General features: G+C 50.4%; 1 protein-coding gene across 1 annotated transcript in view; it reads right to left on the reverse strand.

The window, feature by feature from the left end:
* LOC119963288 (ADP-ribose pyrophosphatase, mitochondrial-like) overlaps positions 1–6,884 on the reverse strand; it is a 36,660-nt gene extending 29,776 nt beyond the window's left edge. The window contains exon 1 of the mRNA XM_038792153.1: positions 6,849–6,884. Coding sequence (XP_038648081.1) covers positions 6,849–6,880 — 32 coding nt within the window. The 5' untranslated portion in view covers positions 6,881–6,884. The remainder of the gene's footprint in view (positions 1–6,848) is intronic.
* Between the last annotated feature and the right edge of the window lie 10,718 nt (positions 6,885–17,602).

Raw genomic sequence — 17,602 nt, forward strand, 5'->3', positions numbered from 1 at the left:
AGTCTCTCTCTCTCTCTCTCTCTCTCTATCTCTCTCTCTCTCTCTCTCTCTCTCTCTCTCTCTGTCCATTCCACCCAGTGTTCTCTCTCTCTATCCCAGTCTCTCTCTCTCTCTGTCTGTCTCTCTATCCCAGTCTCTCTCTCTCTATCCCAGTGTCTCTCGCTCTCTCTCTATCCCAGTCTCTCTCTCTCTCTATCCCAGTCTCTCTCTCTCTCTATCTCCCAGTCTCTCTCTATCTTAGTGTTTCTCTCTCTCTATCCCTGTCTCTCTCTCTCTATCCCAGTTTCTCTCTCTCTATCCAGTCTCTCTCTCTCTCTATCCCAGTCTCTCTCTCTATCCCAGTGTTTCTCTCTCTCTATCTCAGTCTCTCTCTATCCCAGTCTCTCTCTCTATATCCCAGTCTCTCTCTCTCTCTATCCCAGTCTCTCTCTCTATCAGTCTCTCTCTCTCTATCCCAGTCTCTCTCTCTCTCTATCCCAGTCTCTCTCTCTCTCTCTCTCTATCCAGTCTCTCTCTCTCTATCCCAGTCTCTCTCTCTATCCCAGTCTCTCTCTCTCTATCCCAGTCTTTCTCTCTCTATCCCAGTCTCTCTCTCTATCCCAGTCTCTCTCCTCTATCCCAGTCTCTCTCTCTCTATCTCAGTCTCTCTCTCTCTCTCTCTATCCAGTCTCTCTCTCTCTCTCTCTATCCAGTCTCTCTCTCTCTATCCCAGTCGCTCTATCTCTATCCCAGTCTCTGTCTCTCTCTATCCCAGTGTTCTCTCTCTCTATATCCCAGTCTCTCTCACTATATCTATATCCCAGTCTCCCAGTCTCTCTCTCTCTCTATATATATCTATATACCAGTCTCACTCTCACTCTCTCAAAAACCCAGTCTCTCTATCTATCCCAGTGTTTCTCTCTCTCTATCTCAGTCTCTCTCTCTCTCTCTCTCTCTATCCCAGTCTCTCTATCCCAGTCTCTCTCTCTCTCTCTATCCCAGTCTCTCTCTCTCTCTATCCCAGTCTCTCTCTCTCTATCCCAGTCTCTCTCTCTCTCTCTATCCCAGTCTCTCTCTCTCTCTCTATCCCAGTCTCTCTCTCTCTCTATCCAGTCTCTCTCTCTCTATCCCAGTCTCTCTCTCTCTATCCCAGTCCTCTCTCTATCCCAGTCTCTCTCTCTATCCCAGTGTTTCTCTCTCTCTATCTCAGTCTCTCTCTATCCAGTCTCTCTCTCTCTATCCCAGTCTCTCTCTCTCTCTCTCTATCCCAGTCTCTCTCTCTCTCTCTCCCAGTCTCTCTCTCTCTCTATCCCAGTCTCTCTCTCTCTCTCTATCCCTCTCTCTCTCTCTCTCTCTATCCCAGTCTCTCTCTCTCTCTATCCCAGTCTCTCTCTCTCTCTATCCCAGTCGCTCTCTCTTTCTCTCTATCACAGTCACTCTCTCTATCCCAGTCTCTCTCGATCCATCCCAGTCTCTCTCTCTCTCTCTATCCCAGTCACTCTCTCTCTTTCTATCTCAGAGTCTCTCTCTCTCTCTCTCTCTATCCCAGTCTCTCTCTCTGTCCCAGTCTCTCTCTCTGTCCCAGTCTCTCTCTCTGTCCCAGTCTCTCTCTATCCCAGTCTCTCTCTATCCCAGTCTCTCTCAATCTATCCCAGTCCCTCTCTCTCTATCCCAGTCCCTCTCTCTCTATCCCAGTCCCTCTCTCTCTGTCCCTCTCTCTATCCCAGTCGCTCTCTCTTTCTCTCTATCCCAGTCCCTCTCTCGATCCCAGTCTCTCCTCTATCCCAGTCTCTCCCTCTATCCCAGTCGCTCTCTCTTTCTCTCTATCCCAGTCTCTCTCTCTCTATCCCAGTCTTTCTCTCTCTATCCCAGTCTCTCTCTCTCTATCCCAGTCTCTCTCTCTCTCTCTATCCCAGTCTCTCTCTCTCTCTATCCCAGTCTCTCCCTCTATCCCAGTCTCTCTCTCTCTCGATCCCAATCTCTCTCTCTCTCGATCCCAGTCTCATTCTCTATCCCAGTCTCTCTATCTGTCTCTCTCTCTATCCCAGTCTCTCTCTCTATCCTAGTCTCTCTCTCTATCCCAATCTCTCTCTCTATCCCAGTCTCTCTCTCTATCCCAGTCTCTCTCTCTATCCCAGTCTCTCTCGCTGTCCCAAGTCTCTCTCGCTGTCCCACTCTCTCTTTCTCTCTATCCCAGTCGCTCTCTCTTTCTCTCTATCCCAGTCTCTCTCTCGATCCCAGTCTCTCTCTCGATCCCAGTCTCTCTCTCGATCCCAGTCTCTCCCTCTATCCCAGTCTCTCCCCTATCCCAGTCTCTCCCTCTATCCCAGTCTCTCCCTCTATCCCAGTCTCTCCCTCTATCCCAGTCTCTCTCTCGATCCCAGTCTCTCTCTCTCGATCCCAGTCTCTCTCTCTATCCCAGTCTCTCTCTCTGTATCTCTCTCTATCCCAGTCTCTCTCTCTATCCCAGTCTCTCTCTCTATCCCAGTCTCTCTCTCTATCCCAGTCTCTCTCTCTATCCCAGTCTCTCTCTCTATCCCAGTCTCTCTCTCTCTCTATCCCAGTCTCTCTCTCTATCCCAGTCTCTCTCTCTCTATCCCAGTCTCTCTCTCTCTCTATCCCAGTCTCTCTCTCTCTATCTCAGTCTCTCTCTATCCCAGTCTCTCTCTCTCTCGATCCCAGTCTCTCTCTCTCTCTCTCTATCCAGTCTCTCTCTCTCTATCCCAGTCGCTCTCTCTCTCTCCCAGTCTCTGTCTCTCTCTATCCCAGTGTTCCTCTCTCTCTATATCCCAGTCTCTCTCACTATATCTATATCCCAGTCTCCCACTCTCTCTCTCTCTCTCTCTATATATCTATATACCAGTCTCACTCTCACTCTCTCAAAAACCCAGTCTCTCTCTCTATCTATCCCAGTGTTTCTCTCTCTCTATCCCAGTCTCTCTCTCTCTCTATCCCGTCTCTCTCTCTCTATCCCAGTCTCTCTCTCTCTCTCTATCCCAGTCTCTCTCTCTCTCTCTATCCCAGTCTCTCTCTCTCTCTCTATCCCAGTCTCTCTCTCTCTCTCTATCCCAGTCTCTCTCTCTCTCTATCCCAGTCTCTCTCTCTCTCTATCCCAGTCTCTCTCTCTCTATCCCAGTCTCTCTCTCTCTATCCCAGTCTCTCTCTCTCTATCCCAGTCTCTCTCTCTCTATCCAGCTCTCTCTCTATCCCAGTCTCTCTCTCTCTCTATCTCAGTCTCTCTCTATCCCAGTCTCTCTCTCTCTATCCCAGTCTCTCTCTCTCTATCCCAGTCTCTCTCTCTCTCTATCCCAGTCTCTCTCTCTCTCTCTCTCTATCCCAGTCTCTCTCTCTCTCTCTCTATCCCAGTCTCTCTCTCTCTCTCTATCCCAGTCTCTCTCTCTCTCTCTATCCCAGTCTCTCTCTCTCTCTATCCCAGTATCTCTCTCTCTCTCTATCCCAGTCGCTCTCTCTTTCTCTATCACAGTCTCTCTCTCTATCCCAGTCTCTCTCGATCCATCCCAGTCTCTCTCTCTCTCTCTATCCCAGTCACTCTCTCTCTTTCTATCTCAGAGTCTCTCTCTCTCTCTCTCTCTCCCAGTCTCTCTCTCTCTGTCCCTCTCTCTATCCCAGTCTCTCTCTCTATCCCAGTCTCTCTCTCTATCCCAGTCTCTCTCTATCCCAGTCTCTCTCTATCCCAGTCTCTCTCTATCCCAGTCTCTCTCTCTCTATCCAGTCCCTCTCTCTCTATCCCAGTCCCTCTCTCTCTATCCCAGTCCCTCTCTCTCTGTCCCAGTCCCTCTCTCTCTGTCCCTCTCTCTATCCCAGTCGCTCTCTCTTTCTCTCTATCCCAGTCTCTCTCTCGATCCCAGTCTCTCCCTCTATCCCAGTCTCTCCCTCTATCCCAGTCTCTCCCTCTTTCTCTCTATCCCAGTCTCTCTCTATCCAGTCTCTCTCTCTCTATCCCAGTCTCTCTCTCTCTCTATCCCAGTCTCTCTCTCTCTCTATCTCAGTCTCTCCCTCTATCCCAGTCTCTCTCTCTCTCGATCCCAATCTCTCTCTCTCTCAATCCCAGTCTCATTCTCTATCCCAGTCTCTCTATCTGTCTCTCTCTCTATCCCAGTCTCTCTCTCTATCTCAGTCGCTCTCTCTATCCCAGTCGCTCTCTCTTTCTCTCGATCCCAGTCTCTCTCTCGATCCCAGTCTCTCTCTCGATCCCAGTCTCTCTCTCTATCCCAGTCTCTCCCTCTATCCCAGTCTCTCCCTCTATCCCAGTCTCTCCCTCTATCCCAGTCTCTCCCTCTATCCCAGTCTCTCCCTCTATCCCAGTCTCTCTCTCTATCCCAGTCTCTCTCTATCCCAGTCTCTCTCTCTATCCCAGTCTCTCTCTGTCTCGCTCTCTATCCCAGTCTCTCTCTCTATCCCAGTCTCTCTCTCTATCCAAGGCTCTCTCGTTGTCCCAGTCTCTCTCGCTGTCCCAGTCTCTATCTCTGTCTCTCTCTCTATCCCAGTCTCTCGCTCTATCCCAGTCTCTCGCTCTATCCCAGTCTCTCGCTCTATCCCAGTCTCTCGCTCTATCCCAGTCTCTCGCTCTATCCCAGTCTCTCGCTCTATCCAGCTCTCGCTCTATCCAGTCTCTCTCTCTCTCTATCCCAGTCGCTCTCTCTTTCTCTCTATCCCAGTCTCTCTCTCGATCCCAGTCTCTCTCTCTATCCCAGTCTCTCTCTCTATCCCAGTCTCTCTCTCTATCCCAGTCTCTCCCTCTATCCCAGTCTCTCCCTCTATCCCAGTCTCTCCCTCTATCCCAGTCTCTCCCTCTATCCCAGTCTCTCCCTCTATCCCAGTCTCCCTCTATCCCAGTCTCTTTCGCTGTCTCTCTCTCGATCCCAGTCTCTCTCTCTCTATCCCAGTCTCTCTCTCTTGTCTCTGTCTCTATCCCGGTCTCTCTCTCTATCCCAGTCTCTCTCTCTATCCCAATCTCTCTCGCTGTCCCAGTCTCTATCTCTGTCTCTCTCTCGATCCCAGTCTCTCTCTCGATCCCAGTCTCTCTCTCTCCCAGTCTCTCTCTCTATCATAGTCTCTCTCTCTATCCCAGTCTCTCTCTCTATCCCAGTCTCTCTCTCTATCCCAGTCACTCTCTCTCTATCCCAGTCTCTCTCTCTGTCTCTCTCTATCCCAGTCTCTCTCTCTGTCTCTCTCTAACCCAGTCTCTCTCTATCCCAGTCTCTCTCTCTATCTATCCCAGTCTCTCTCTATCCCAGTCTCTCTCTCTATCCCAGTCGCTCTCTCTCTCTCGATCCCAGTCGCTCTCTCTCTCTCGATCCGTCTCTCTCTCTCTCGATCCAGTCTCTCTTTCGATCCCAGTCTCTCTCTCTCTCTATCCCAGTCTCTCTCTCTCTATCCCAGTCGTTCTCTCTATCCCAGTCGCTCTCTCTATCCCAGTCGCTCGCTCTCTCTCTCTCTATCCCAGTCCCTCTCTCTCGATCCCAGTCTCTCTCTCGATCCCAGTCTCTCTCTCTCTATTCCAGTCTCTCTATCCCAGTCTCTCTCTCACTATCACAGTCTCTCTCTCTCTATCCCAGTCTCTCTCTCTCTATCCCAGTCGCACTCTCTCTCTCGATCCCAGTCGCTCTCTCTCTCTCTCGATCCCAGTCTTTCTCGCTCTCTCGATCCCAGTCTTTCTCTCTCTCTCGATCCCAGTCTCTCTCTCGATCCCAGTCTCTCTCTCGATCCCAGTCTCACTCTCTATCCCAGTCTCACTCTCTCTATCCCAGTGTCTCTCTCTCTCTCTCTATCCCAGTCTCTCTCTCTCTATCCCAGTCTCTCTCTCTCGATCCCAGTCTCTCTCTCGATCCCAGTCTCTCTCTCTCTCTATCCCAGTCTCTCTCTCTCTCTATCCCAGTCGCTCTCTCTATCCCAGTCGCTCTCTCTCTATCCCAGTCGCTCTCTCTATCCCAGTCACTCTCTATATCCCAGTCACTCTCTATATCCCAGTCACACTCTCTCTCTCTATCCCAGTCTCTCTCTCTCGATCCCAGTCTCTCTCTCTATCCCAGTCTCTCTATCCAGTCTCTCTCTCTCGATCCCAGTCTCTCTCTCTCGATCCCAGTCTCTCTCTCTCAATCCCAGTCTCTCTCTCATCCCAGTCTCTCTCTCTATCCGCGCTCTCTCTCTATCTCAGTCTCTCTCTCTCGATCCCAGTCTCTCTCTCTCGATCCCAGTCTCTCTCTCTCGATCTCAGTCTCTCTCGATCTCTGTCTCTCTCTCGATCTCTGTCTCTCTCTCGATCTCTGTCTCTCTCTCTCGATCTCTGTCTCTCTCTCGATCCAGTCTCTCTCTCTCGATCCCAGTCACTCTCTCTCGCTCGATCCCAGTCTCTCTCTCTTCCTATCCCAGTCTCTCTCTCTCTCCCAGTCTCTCTCTATCTATCCCAGTCGCTCTCTCTATCCCAGTCTCTCTCTCTCTCTATCCCAGTCTCTCTCTCTCGATCCCAGTCTCTCTCTCTCTCTCTCTCGATCCCAGTCGCTCTCTCTCTCTCGATCCCAGTCTCTCTCTCTGTCCCAGTCTCTCTCTCTCTCTCCCAGTCTCTCTCTCTCTCTCCCAGTCTCTCTCTCTATCCCCAGTCTCTCTCTCTATCCCAGTCTCTCTCTCTCTATCCCAGTCTCTCCCTCTCTCTATCCCAGTCTCTCTCTCTCTCTCTCTATCCCAGTCTCTCTCTATCCCAGTCTCTCTCTCTCTCTATCTATCTATCCCAGTCTCTCTCTCTCTCTCCCAGTCTCTCTCTCTCTCCCAGTTTCTCTCTCTCGATCACAGTCTCTCTCTCTATCCCATATATTATCTCTTTCTCGGCAATCCCAGATCTTTTCCTTTACCTCATAACCGATTTCCTCATTCGGTTACACATCACATCCGGGTGACTGTTGCCGTGGTAACCAATTGCTGTAAAACGTGTACGCATGCCCGGTGTAGGCAAAGTCGAGTTTGTGGTTGTGATTAATTGGGCGGCCATCTTTTAGACTGGCGGTTTGCATCATACTGGCAGCAGAAGTGGAATTGATCCACCTCGAATCATTGAATCTTTTTTATCGTGAGAAATTTAGGGTACCTTTTTTTTCCAATTAAGGGTCAATTTATAATAATCTTTTTATAATAATCTTTATTGTCATAAGTAGGCATACATTAACACTGTAATGAAGTTACTGTGAAAACCCCTAGTAGCCACACTCCGGCGCCTGTTCGGGTACAAGGAGGGAGAATTCAGAATGTCCAAATTACCTAACAAGCACTTCTTTCAGGACTTCTGGGAGGAGACCGGAGCACACAAACGCAGACATAGGGAGAACGTGCAGACTCCGCACCGACAGAGACCAAAATCGGGAATCGAACCTGGGATCCTGGCACTGTGAAGCAACAGTGCTACCCATTGTGGTACCGTGCTGTCCACGCCTACCCTGCACGTCTATTTGGGTTGTGGTGGTGAGACCCACGCAGACATGGGGAGAATGTGCAAACTCCACATGGACAGTGACCCAGGGCCGGGATTGAACCCAGGTCCTCGGCGCTGTGAGGCAGCAGTGCTAACCACTGCGCTACCGTGCTGCCCCAGAGTCATTGAGTCTTTTTTTTTAATGTAATTTTTATTGGAATTTTTTACAGAAAATATAAAACATAACGACAAACAATGAAATGCAACAAAATAACCCATAATAACTGTGACACCCCCAGACCGTATCGGCGCATGTATCACATCCCCCCACCCCCCCAACCCTAATGAACAACAAAAGAACTTTAAAAATATTAAAATTAAATAAACAAACATAGTCATTGTCGGCCCCCCCCTTTTCCCTCCCCTTTTCCCTCCCCTTTTCCCTCCCCGGGTTGCTGCTGCTGCTGTCCCCATACCCTATCGTTGAGCCAGAAAGTCGAGAAAAGGCTGCCACCGCCTAAAGAACCCTTGTACCGACCCTCTCAGGGCGAATTTGACCTTCTCTAGCTTAATGAAACCCGCCATGTCATTGATCCAGGTCTCCACGCTTGGGGGCTTCGCATCCTTCCATTGTAGCAAGATCCTTCGCCGGGCTACTAGGGACGCAAAGGCCAGCACACCGGCCTCTTTCGCCTCCTGCACTCCCGGCTCCACCCCAACCCCAAAAATCGCGAGTCCCCATCCTGGCTTGGCCCTGGATCCCACCACCCTCGACACCGTCCTCGCCACCCCCTTCCAGAACTCCTCCAGTGCCGGGCATGCCCAGAACATATGGGCATGGTTCGCTGGACTCCCCGAGCACCTGACACACCTGTCCTCACCCCCAACACACACCTGTCCTCACCCCCAAGAGTCATTGAGTCTTAACAGCACAAAAACTCAGTTCAACTCAAACTCCGAAAGAAAAACTTTTGAAACATCCATATCTAAGTAAAGCCGATAACAACAAACTAATAATAATCTTTTCTTGTCACAAATATGAAGTTACTGTGAAAAGCCCTTAGTCGCCACATTCCGGCGCCTGTTCGGGTAAGCTGGTACAGGAATTGAACCCACGCTGCTGGTCTTGTTCTGCATCACAAGCCAGCTGTCTAGCCCACTGAGCTAAACCAGCTATATTACAAGCTAACGAATAACAAAGCTTGGAAGCACTACAGAGCATTTTGGATTATGCCTCCAGAGATTCTGTTTCCGGGACAAAGATTGGGAGGTTCTGAAACACAAACTGCTGCGTCATGTTTACTTTCTGAACCCTGTCAATGACAATGGCAGCATATCCCACCTCTTCAAGTACCCCTTCACCTGCTCCACCAACTGGGTTAAGTTCAACCTGTGCAACTGCACAGAACGCCATGTCACCTGAATGTCCAGGTATCTAAAACTCGCCCTCAATACCTTGAACGACAGCTCCCTTAATCTCCTCACCTGCCCTCTAGTCTCAATCGGGAGCACCTTGCTCTTTCCCATGTTCAACTTGTACCCAGAGAACCGGCCAAAATCCCTGTAGTGTCCCCAATACCACCCAATGAGTCCGAAATGTATAACAGCAGGTCATTCGCGTGCAGCGAGACCCTATTGGCAATCCACCACACAATCCCTCTCCAATTCCTTGATGCCCCAAGTGCCATTGCCACAGCTCTATTGCCAAGGCCGAGAGCAATGGGGTGAGCAAGCACCCCTGCCTCGTCCCCCGATGCAGCCCAAAATATCCCAAACTCACTCGGTTCGTCTGCACACTTGCGGCCGATGCCTTGTACAGCAGCCAGAACCAGTCCACAAACCCCTGCCCAAACCCAAACCGCCCCAGCACCTCCCACAGATATTCCCACTCCACCTGGTCAAATGTCTTCTCTGCATCCATCGGTACTACCATCTCCGACCCCTGCCCCCCCCCAAGTCATCGTAATTACATTGAGTAACCTCCTCACATTCGCCGACATCTGCCTGCCTTGCACAAAACCCGTTTGGTCCTCGCCTACCACCTCCGGGGCGCAGTTCTCGATTCGCAAAGCCAACACCTTCGTCAACAACTTGGCGTCTACTTTCAATAACAATATTGGACGGTACGACCCACACTATCCTTGTCCTTTTTCAATATCAGGGAGATGGAAGCCTGTGATAGTGAAGGAGGGAGTTCCCCCTCTCCCTTGCCTTGTTATATGCCTTCACCAACAGTGGCTGCAGGTCCCACCCAAACTTTTTATAAAACTCCACTGGGAACCTATCCGGTCCCAGGGCCTTCCCGGGCTGCATCACCCCCATACTCTCCATCATCTCCATCACCCAATTGGGCTCCCAATCCCTGCTCCAACTCCTCATCCACCCTGGCAAATCCACCCTGGCAAACTCTAGCCCGTCCATGAATTGCTGCATTCCCTCCCCCTCTGACCGGGGGCTCCGACTGATATTATCGCCTATAAAACACCTCAAACACACCATTTACCCCCTCCGGGTCCAACACCACGCTTTCCATCTCACCCGTTACTCTGCGAATCTCCCTTGTCGCCTTTTGCTTCCTCAACTAGGGGGCCAGCATCCTGCTTGCCTTCTCACCATATTCATATACTGCCCCTCTGGCCCCACCGCCTTCTCCATGGACACTAATCCAAACTCCATCTGGAGCCTCTGCCTCTCCTTCAACAACCCTGCCTCCATGCGCTCCGAATACCTTCTGTCCACCCTGTGGATCTCATCTCCCAGCCTTGCCACCTCAGCCCATTCCGCCTTCTCACAATGCGCCAAAATTGAGATAAATACCTCCCGACCACCGCCTTGAGATCCCACAGTGTGACGGCCGAGACCTCCCCCGTTTTATTTAGCTCCACATACCCCTGGATGGCTACCCTCACCCGCTCAAAAACCTCCTCACCGCCAACAAGCCCACATCCAATTTCCATTGCGGGCGCTGCGCCCCCCCCCCCCGCCCCCCTCCCCCCGCAAAAACCCGGTCCACTTGCAAATCCACCCAGTGGCTGATACCTTGGCTCCTCCCAGTAATTACATCATCTTACCAAACTGAAAACTAATTGATTCCATAGGGAATCCCCTTAATCAAAACAACATTCCATTAGCCCAAATTTTTTCTGATGCTTTAATTGCACACCGGCTTGCAAAATCCTTCAACTCAGGATTCTTTAAAAACATGACTAACTCAGGATTTTAATCCGAACTGCACCAAATACCTCTAATATCTGAAATTCCTCCAGACACCTCACAATCACAAGAAGGAGTGGAAGGTTTTCACAAGAGCCTGTATAATTTCAATCCTAACGTCTCTCAGTAGCGTAGACTGCATCCCATCTAACCCTGGAGATGTTTCCACTTTAATGACTGCTAGACCTTTGAGTACCTCCTCTTTATCTATTTTTCCTTATCATATATGAAAATGAAAAAAAATGAAAATCGCTTATTGTCACGAGTAGGCTTCAATGAAGTTACTGTGAAAAGCCCCTAGTGGCCACATTCCGGCGCCTGTCCGGGGAGGCTGCTACTGTCTCCATGACCTCTGCCTCCACAAAAAGATTTCTTCTTTGGTTCTTAAATGATGCCAATCTTCCTTTTATAACTTATTTGTTTAGAAAAGAATTTTGCATTCCCTTTTCTGTTAGCTCATAATCTATTCTCATACACTCTCTTTGCTCCTCTTATTCCCTTCCTTAGAGCTCCTCTGTACTTCCTATATTTAGGCTGCTTTCCTTACTGTGTTTTGAACTTTACAATTGTCAATTTTTAAAATATTTTTATTTGCCATCTTTTCAGCATTTTCACCAGACAAAAGAGAGACAAAAATAACCCTAATAACATATAAAAAGAAACAATCCCCCCAAACCAAGAAACCCCCCGATTCACCCCCTCAACAGTCAACGGTAACTAATTTCCTAATGTGCATAATGAGCAAACCCCCAAGAATTGTAGAACCCCTCCTTTCACCCCTCAGCTCAAACTTCACCTTCTCCAGGGTCAAAAACTCCAGCAGGTCCCCCCGCCACGACGAGGCACAGGGCGGAGAAGCTGACCTCCACCCCAACAAGACCTGCCTACAAGCAATCAGCGAGGTGAAGGCTAAAACATCCGGCCCTGCTCCTGCCTGCAACTCGGGCCAGTCCAACACCTCGAATATGGCTTCTAGGGGATCAAGCTCCATATCCATATGCAAGACCCCCGAGATTGTGCTAAATATATCCTTCAAAACCTTTCCAGCTTCAGGCAGAACCAAACCACATGAATATGGTTTGCGGGCCACTCATATCGCTCACAGACATCCTCCACCCCTTCGAACAGCCAGTTCTTCTTTGATTTTGTGAGGCACACCCTATGCACAACTTTCAGCTGTATCAGCCCCAGCTGCACCACACGTGGTCAAGGCATTGACCCTCCGCAGCACCTCACACCACAATCTCTCTTCCATTGCCCCCAGCCCCTCCAGCTCCTCCTCCCACTTTGCCTTAATCCCTTCCATAGACATCCTATCCTCCTTCAGGATGCTCCCATAGATAGCCGAAACAACACACCTCTCCTGCCCTCCCGTTGACAGAACTGCCTCCAACAATGAAGAGGCTGGCGCTATTGGGAAGGTCTGGAAAACCTTTCTCGCAAAATCCGAAACCTGCAGGTACCTAAACTCTTCCTCCCTGTGGCCAACCCACAATTCTCTTCCAACCCCTCCAAGGTCGCGAATCACCCCCCAAGAAACAAATCCTTCATTTCCTTAATCCCCCTCTCATCCCATCTCCGATCCACCCTTGCTGGCTCAAACCCATGATTTCCCCTAATCGGTATCCCCCTTGAACCGGCCCCCAGCTTAAAATGTTGCTTGAACTGCCGCCAAATCTTCAATGTGGCGACCATCATTGCAGTGTCAATGTAAGCCTACTTGTGACAATAAAAGATTAGTATTATCACCGGACTCACCGTGTACTTTTCGGGAGCAAGAATTGCAGCAGCACATTCATTTGAACTGCCTGCAGCAGGCCCGCCAACGCCCGAGGGAGGTTGTCCCACCTTGACAAATCAGCCTTCACCCGCCCCACCAAACTGGGAAAATTATATTTTCGGAGCCCTTCCCAATCCCGGGCCACCTGCAATCCTAAATACCTAAAGTGGGTTGCCACCAAATGGAATGGCAGCCCGCCCACCCCTGCCCCTTGCCTAAATTCAATTTATACCCCGAGAAGATCCTGAATATTTGGAACAGCTCCATTACACTCCCCAACGATGTGCTCGGTTCCGAGATATACAGCAGCAGATCATCGGCGTGCAAGGGCACCCCATGCTCCACCCCCCCCCCCCCTCACTATCCCTTTCCACAGCCCCAACTCCTTAGCGCAATGGCCAAAGGCTCTATAGCCAATGCAAACAGGGGGGGGGGGAACATAGGGCACCCCTGTCTCGCACCCCAGTGCTATGCAAAGTACTCCGAGTTCATGCTGTTAGTGCGAACACTCGCCGTCAGCTCCTTATACAACAGCCGCACCTACGTCACAAACCTCGGCTTAATCCAAGTCTCTCCAATACCGCCATCAAGTAACCCCACTCTACTCGATCGAACGCCTTCTCTGCCTCCAGTGCCACCACCGCCTCCACCTTCTTTTCCTCTGCCGGAGATAGGATCACATTCAGCAATCTCCTCACATAGCTGCCTTCCCTTCACAAACCCCACCTGATCCTCCCCAATCACCTTCAGAAGGCATTCCGCCAGCATTGACGTCAGCATCTTTGCCAATATCTTGGCATCTACATTCAGTCGGGATATGAACCTGAACGACACTCCACTGGATCCTTATCCTTCTTTAGCACCAGAGAAACCGAAGCCTGCCCCATCGTTCTCACAAGACACCCCTGCTCATTGCATCGTCAAACATTCCCACCATTAACGGGGCTAACTTATCCTTAAATTTCTTATGACGGGCCCCGCTGCCTTCCCTACTTGCAGCCTCCCAATCGCTCTCTATACCTTCTCCCTCAACGGCCCCTCCAAGATTGCTCTATCCTCCTCACCCTGCCTCGGGTACTCCAACCCATCCAGGAACTCCCTCATCTCCCGCTCCTCCCCCGGTAGCTCCGACCTGTATGAATCCTTAGAAAACTCCTCAAATACTTTATTGATCTACTCCGGGGCCACCGCTAGCTTCCCCGCCCTGTCCAGTACCTGGACTATCGCCCTTGCTGCTGCCTCACTCCGGAGCTGGCCGGCCTGCATACTTCTCCCATACTCATAGACCGCCCCCCTCACCCTTCTCAACTGACGCACCACTTTCCCTGTAGACAATTGGTCGAATCTCGCCTGCAACTCCTTTCTCTTGGCCTAGAGACCCAGGTCCGGGTCCTCCGCATACCTCCCATCCACCTCCTGAATCTCCTCTATCAGTTTTTGGCATTCCTCTCTCTCCTCCTTGTCCACCTTCGCTTAGAACCTCCCCCCTCACTACTGCCTTCAGAGCCTCCCAGACCACCAACCGCGAAACCTCCCTTGTGCAGTTAAACCTCACATATTCCTCGATCACCCTCCCAATCTTATCACACAAGCCCCGGTCTGCTAACAACCCCATGTCCATTCTCCATCCTGGCCTCTGGGCATCTGCTTCTCCAAAACCACATCCAACCAATCTCTGGACCCCAGCCAATAGTGCCTTCCCCACCCATCACCTTGTGTAACGAGGAGAGAAACAAATACTCCCGTCCCCTCGGGTGTAAGAACCTCCATGGGTCACTCTCCCATCTCTCTCATGAGCCCAGCCAGTGCCTTCGCCAACCGTCCCCCCACCCCCCCGCCCCACCCCTTCACAAACCCCACATCATCCCAGTTAGGATCATATGCGCCCGCCAGTGCCACCAACCTCTCCTCTAGCTCTCCCATCACAATCATGTATCTGCCCCCCTGATCCCCCACCTGGTCCCCCTTCTTCATCTGAAGCCTCACCATCTTGCCCACCAATACCAATTTAGGGGCAGCACGGTAGCACAGTGGATAGCATTGTGGCTTCACAGCGCCAGGATCCCAGGTTCGATTCCCCGCTGGGCCACTATCTGTGTGGAGTTTGCACGTTCTCCCCGTGTCTGCGTGGGTTTCCTCCGGGTGCTCCGGTTTCGTCCCACAGTCCAAAGACGTGCAGGTTAGGTGGTTTGGCCATGCTAAATTGCCCTTAGTGTCCATAAACATTTAGGAGGGGTTATGGGGATAGGGTGGAAGAGAGGGCTTAAGTGGGTCGGTGCAGGCTCGATGGGCTGAATGGCCTCCTTCTGCACTGTATGTTCTATGTTCTATGTACAATACAGCTACCCCCTGAGCTCTGCTATCAAAGCTCGAGTGGAAAATCTGACTCACCCAACCCTTCCTTAGCCCCACCTGATCCTTCACCCTCAGATGGGTCTCCTGTAATATCACCACGTCAGCCTTTAAGCTCTTTAAGTGTGTAAAAACCCTTGATCTCTTCACGAGTCCCCCTAACACCCCTCACATTCCACGTCACTTTACTGACCGGGGGTCTCTCAGCAACTCCCCCCCCCCCCCCCCCCCCCCCTCCCCCCTTCCCTGTCCCTCCTATCCGCCATCATCAAAACCCTGGGCCCTGCCCTTCAGGCCTGACCAGCCCCGTCCCTTAGTTACCGTCGAAACCCTCCCCCTTCCAGAATCCCCCCATCCACTTCCTCTTGAAAACACCTCTCCCAGTATCGATCCCATCCTCCCCCCACCTTTCACACTTCCCAGGCCCATCGAAACCTATTCGACCAAGTTCCAATAACCGTGGCCCCTCCCCCCTGCTCACTCCCATTCACTAGCCAACCTTCGCTGCTACTGTGGAGGCCCCTACCCAGGCCTCCCTCTCTCTTCCCAATCCCCTCCCCATGACCCAATCCCTGAAAACAAAGACAATCAAATAAAGCCGGTGCAAAAACCGTGCCTCAGAAAACCACCATAACCCCAAAGCCCAATATAATTATGAACAACTGTCGACTATAACAAAGATAAACTACTCTCCCCCATTCAGCCAAACCAAAAACCCAGCTTTTCTCCCACAAATAGAGGACAAAAACCAATCACAAAAGACAGCTAAAGGCTAAGTACAGTCCCCACCCCTCAGTCCAAGTCCCAGTCTCAGTCCCATCTCTCATTTCAGTCCTTGTCTTCGGCCTTCGCAAACGCCTCCGCCGCCTCCACCATCTCAAAGGAGAAGTCACTCGAATTGTCGGTCACCCTCAGCTTCGCAGGGTAGACCACACCAAACCTCATGCCGTTACTGAAGAGTGCCGCCTTCGCCCATCAGAAGGCTGCCTGCCTTCTCGCCAGCTCCACCGTCAAGTCTTAGTATATTTGAATACCAATGCCTTCCCACCTCATATCACGCCTTTGCTTCTTAGGACTTCCTCCTTGACGTGAAACTTCTGAAAACAGAGTATAACTACCCTCGGTAGCTTGTTCACTTTCGACTTTGGCCTAAGCGATCGATGAGCCCTGTCCAGCTCATATTGGGAAGGTTCCTTCAACTTCTCTTCTTGCTCCTGTACCTCGGCGAATGTCTTCGGCACGGCCGCCATCACCGGGGCCGTCGCCTCCTCCACCCACTCCTTCATCGAAGCCATCGTCTCCCTTCGCAGCACCGCCAAGTGCCTCTCGAATTCTCCGGCCATCACCTTGGCCAGAGATTGCACTGTCAAGGGCGTGGCCCCAACCAGCGATCCAGCCTCCACCATCTTCCCTGCTGCTGGTCTGAGCCGTTCACATGATGGCAAACTTTCACTCGCCTCCTTCTTCTCAGCGGCTTTTCTCTGGGTCTTAGACATTCCCCAGCTTCCTCATGTTTTCCTGCACCAACTTGTTCAAAAACTGCCCCTGAAACCAGGCATTAAACTACAGAAACCAAAGCCTCGAGCAGAAGCCACCCGACATGCAACCTCTACATGCTGCCATTGGCACTCTCACTTTACAATTGTCATAAGCCTCCTTTCTTTAAGTTTCATGTACACTTAGTCATTCGGGGAGTTGTAGCTTTGCTTGTCTATTGTTCCTCTTCATAGAAATGTCTCTGTTCCATACCTGGACCTCCTCTTCTTTGAAGGCCTTGCATTATTCCATTGCTGCTTTGCCTAGCAATGTTTGATTCCAATCCATGTGGCCCTCCTCCAGTTAAGTATTTTTAAGCTTGATTCTACTTTGTGCTTTTGTTGGAAACTATCTAAACCTGATATGATCAATATTTCCCAAAGTTCTCTGATTGAAACACATTCCCTTTTATTGAACTTCATTTCCCAGACCTACATCCAGCGCTACATTCTTCCTCACTGGGCTGCAAACACACTGAGAAGAATTTTCTTGTACACATTTCAAGAATACCTCCCTCTCTTTGCACTTTACACATTTTGCTTTCCCAGTCTTTACTGGGGTAATTGAAATCTCTCATTATCGCTATTCTGTAGTTCCTCAATTTCCCGGTAGTCGTGGGAGTGTATCTTTAAGAAATTAGTGTTTATCAAATAACTGCAGTGATGTCAGTGTGTGGGTGGAGTTGGGTTGTCTGTCTGGCTTTTACTTTCGTTTTTGAGCTGGCAGCTGCAAGTGTGCACGTGTGCGTTTTCAGAGTTGGAGAGCTGCATTCACAGCAAGAAGATGTTATGATCTCTCTCTGCAATCCAAAGAATGTCTCCAAATCACTTGATGATTTCAAAGTAATACCTGTTTCTATAGAGAATTTAAACCTGCTGTCTTTATTTAAAAATGGTTTAACTTATGGATGTTTTTTGGGAAGTTATTATGGGTATCTATAGAGTATTGTATCTGTGGAGTTACGTGTGTTGGTAGTAGATAAACTGTTTATAGAGAAATACAGCACAGAACAGGCCCTTTGGCCCACGATGTTGTGCTAAACGTTTGTCCTAGATTAATCATAGATTATCATAGAATTTTGGACACTAAGGGCAATTTATCATGGCCAATCCACCCAACCTGCACATCTTTGGACTGTGGGAAGAAACCGGAGCACCCGGAGGAAACCCACGCACACACGGGGAGGATGTGCAGACTCCGCACAGACAGTGACCCAAGCCGGAATCGAACCTGGGACCCTGGAGCTGTGAAGCAATTGTGCTATCCACAATGCTACCGTGCTGCCCTTAAGAACAAATTAATCTACACTCCATTATTCT

Source organism: Scyliorhinus canicula, chromosome 1, assembly GCF_902713615.1.
Source record: "Scyliorhinus canicula chromosome 1, sScyCan1.1, whole genome shotgun sequence".
NCBI classification, from domain to species: domain Eukaryota; kingdom Metazoa; phylum Chordata; class Chondrichthyes; order Carcharhiniformes; family Scyliorhinidae; genus Scyliorhinus; species Scyliorhinus canicula.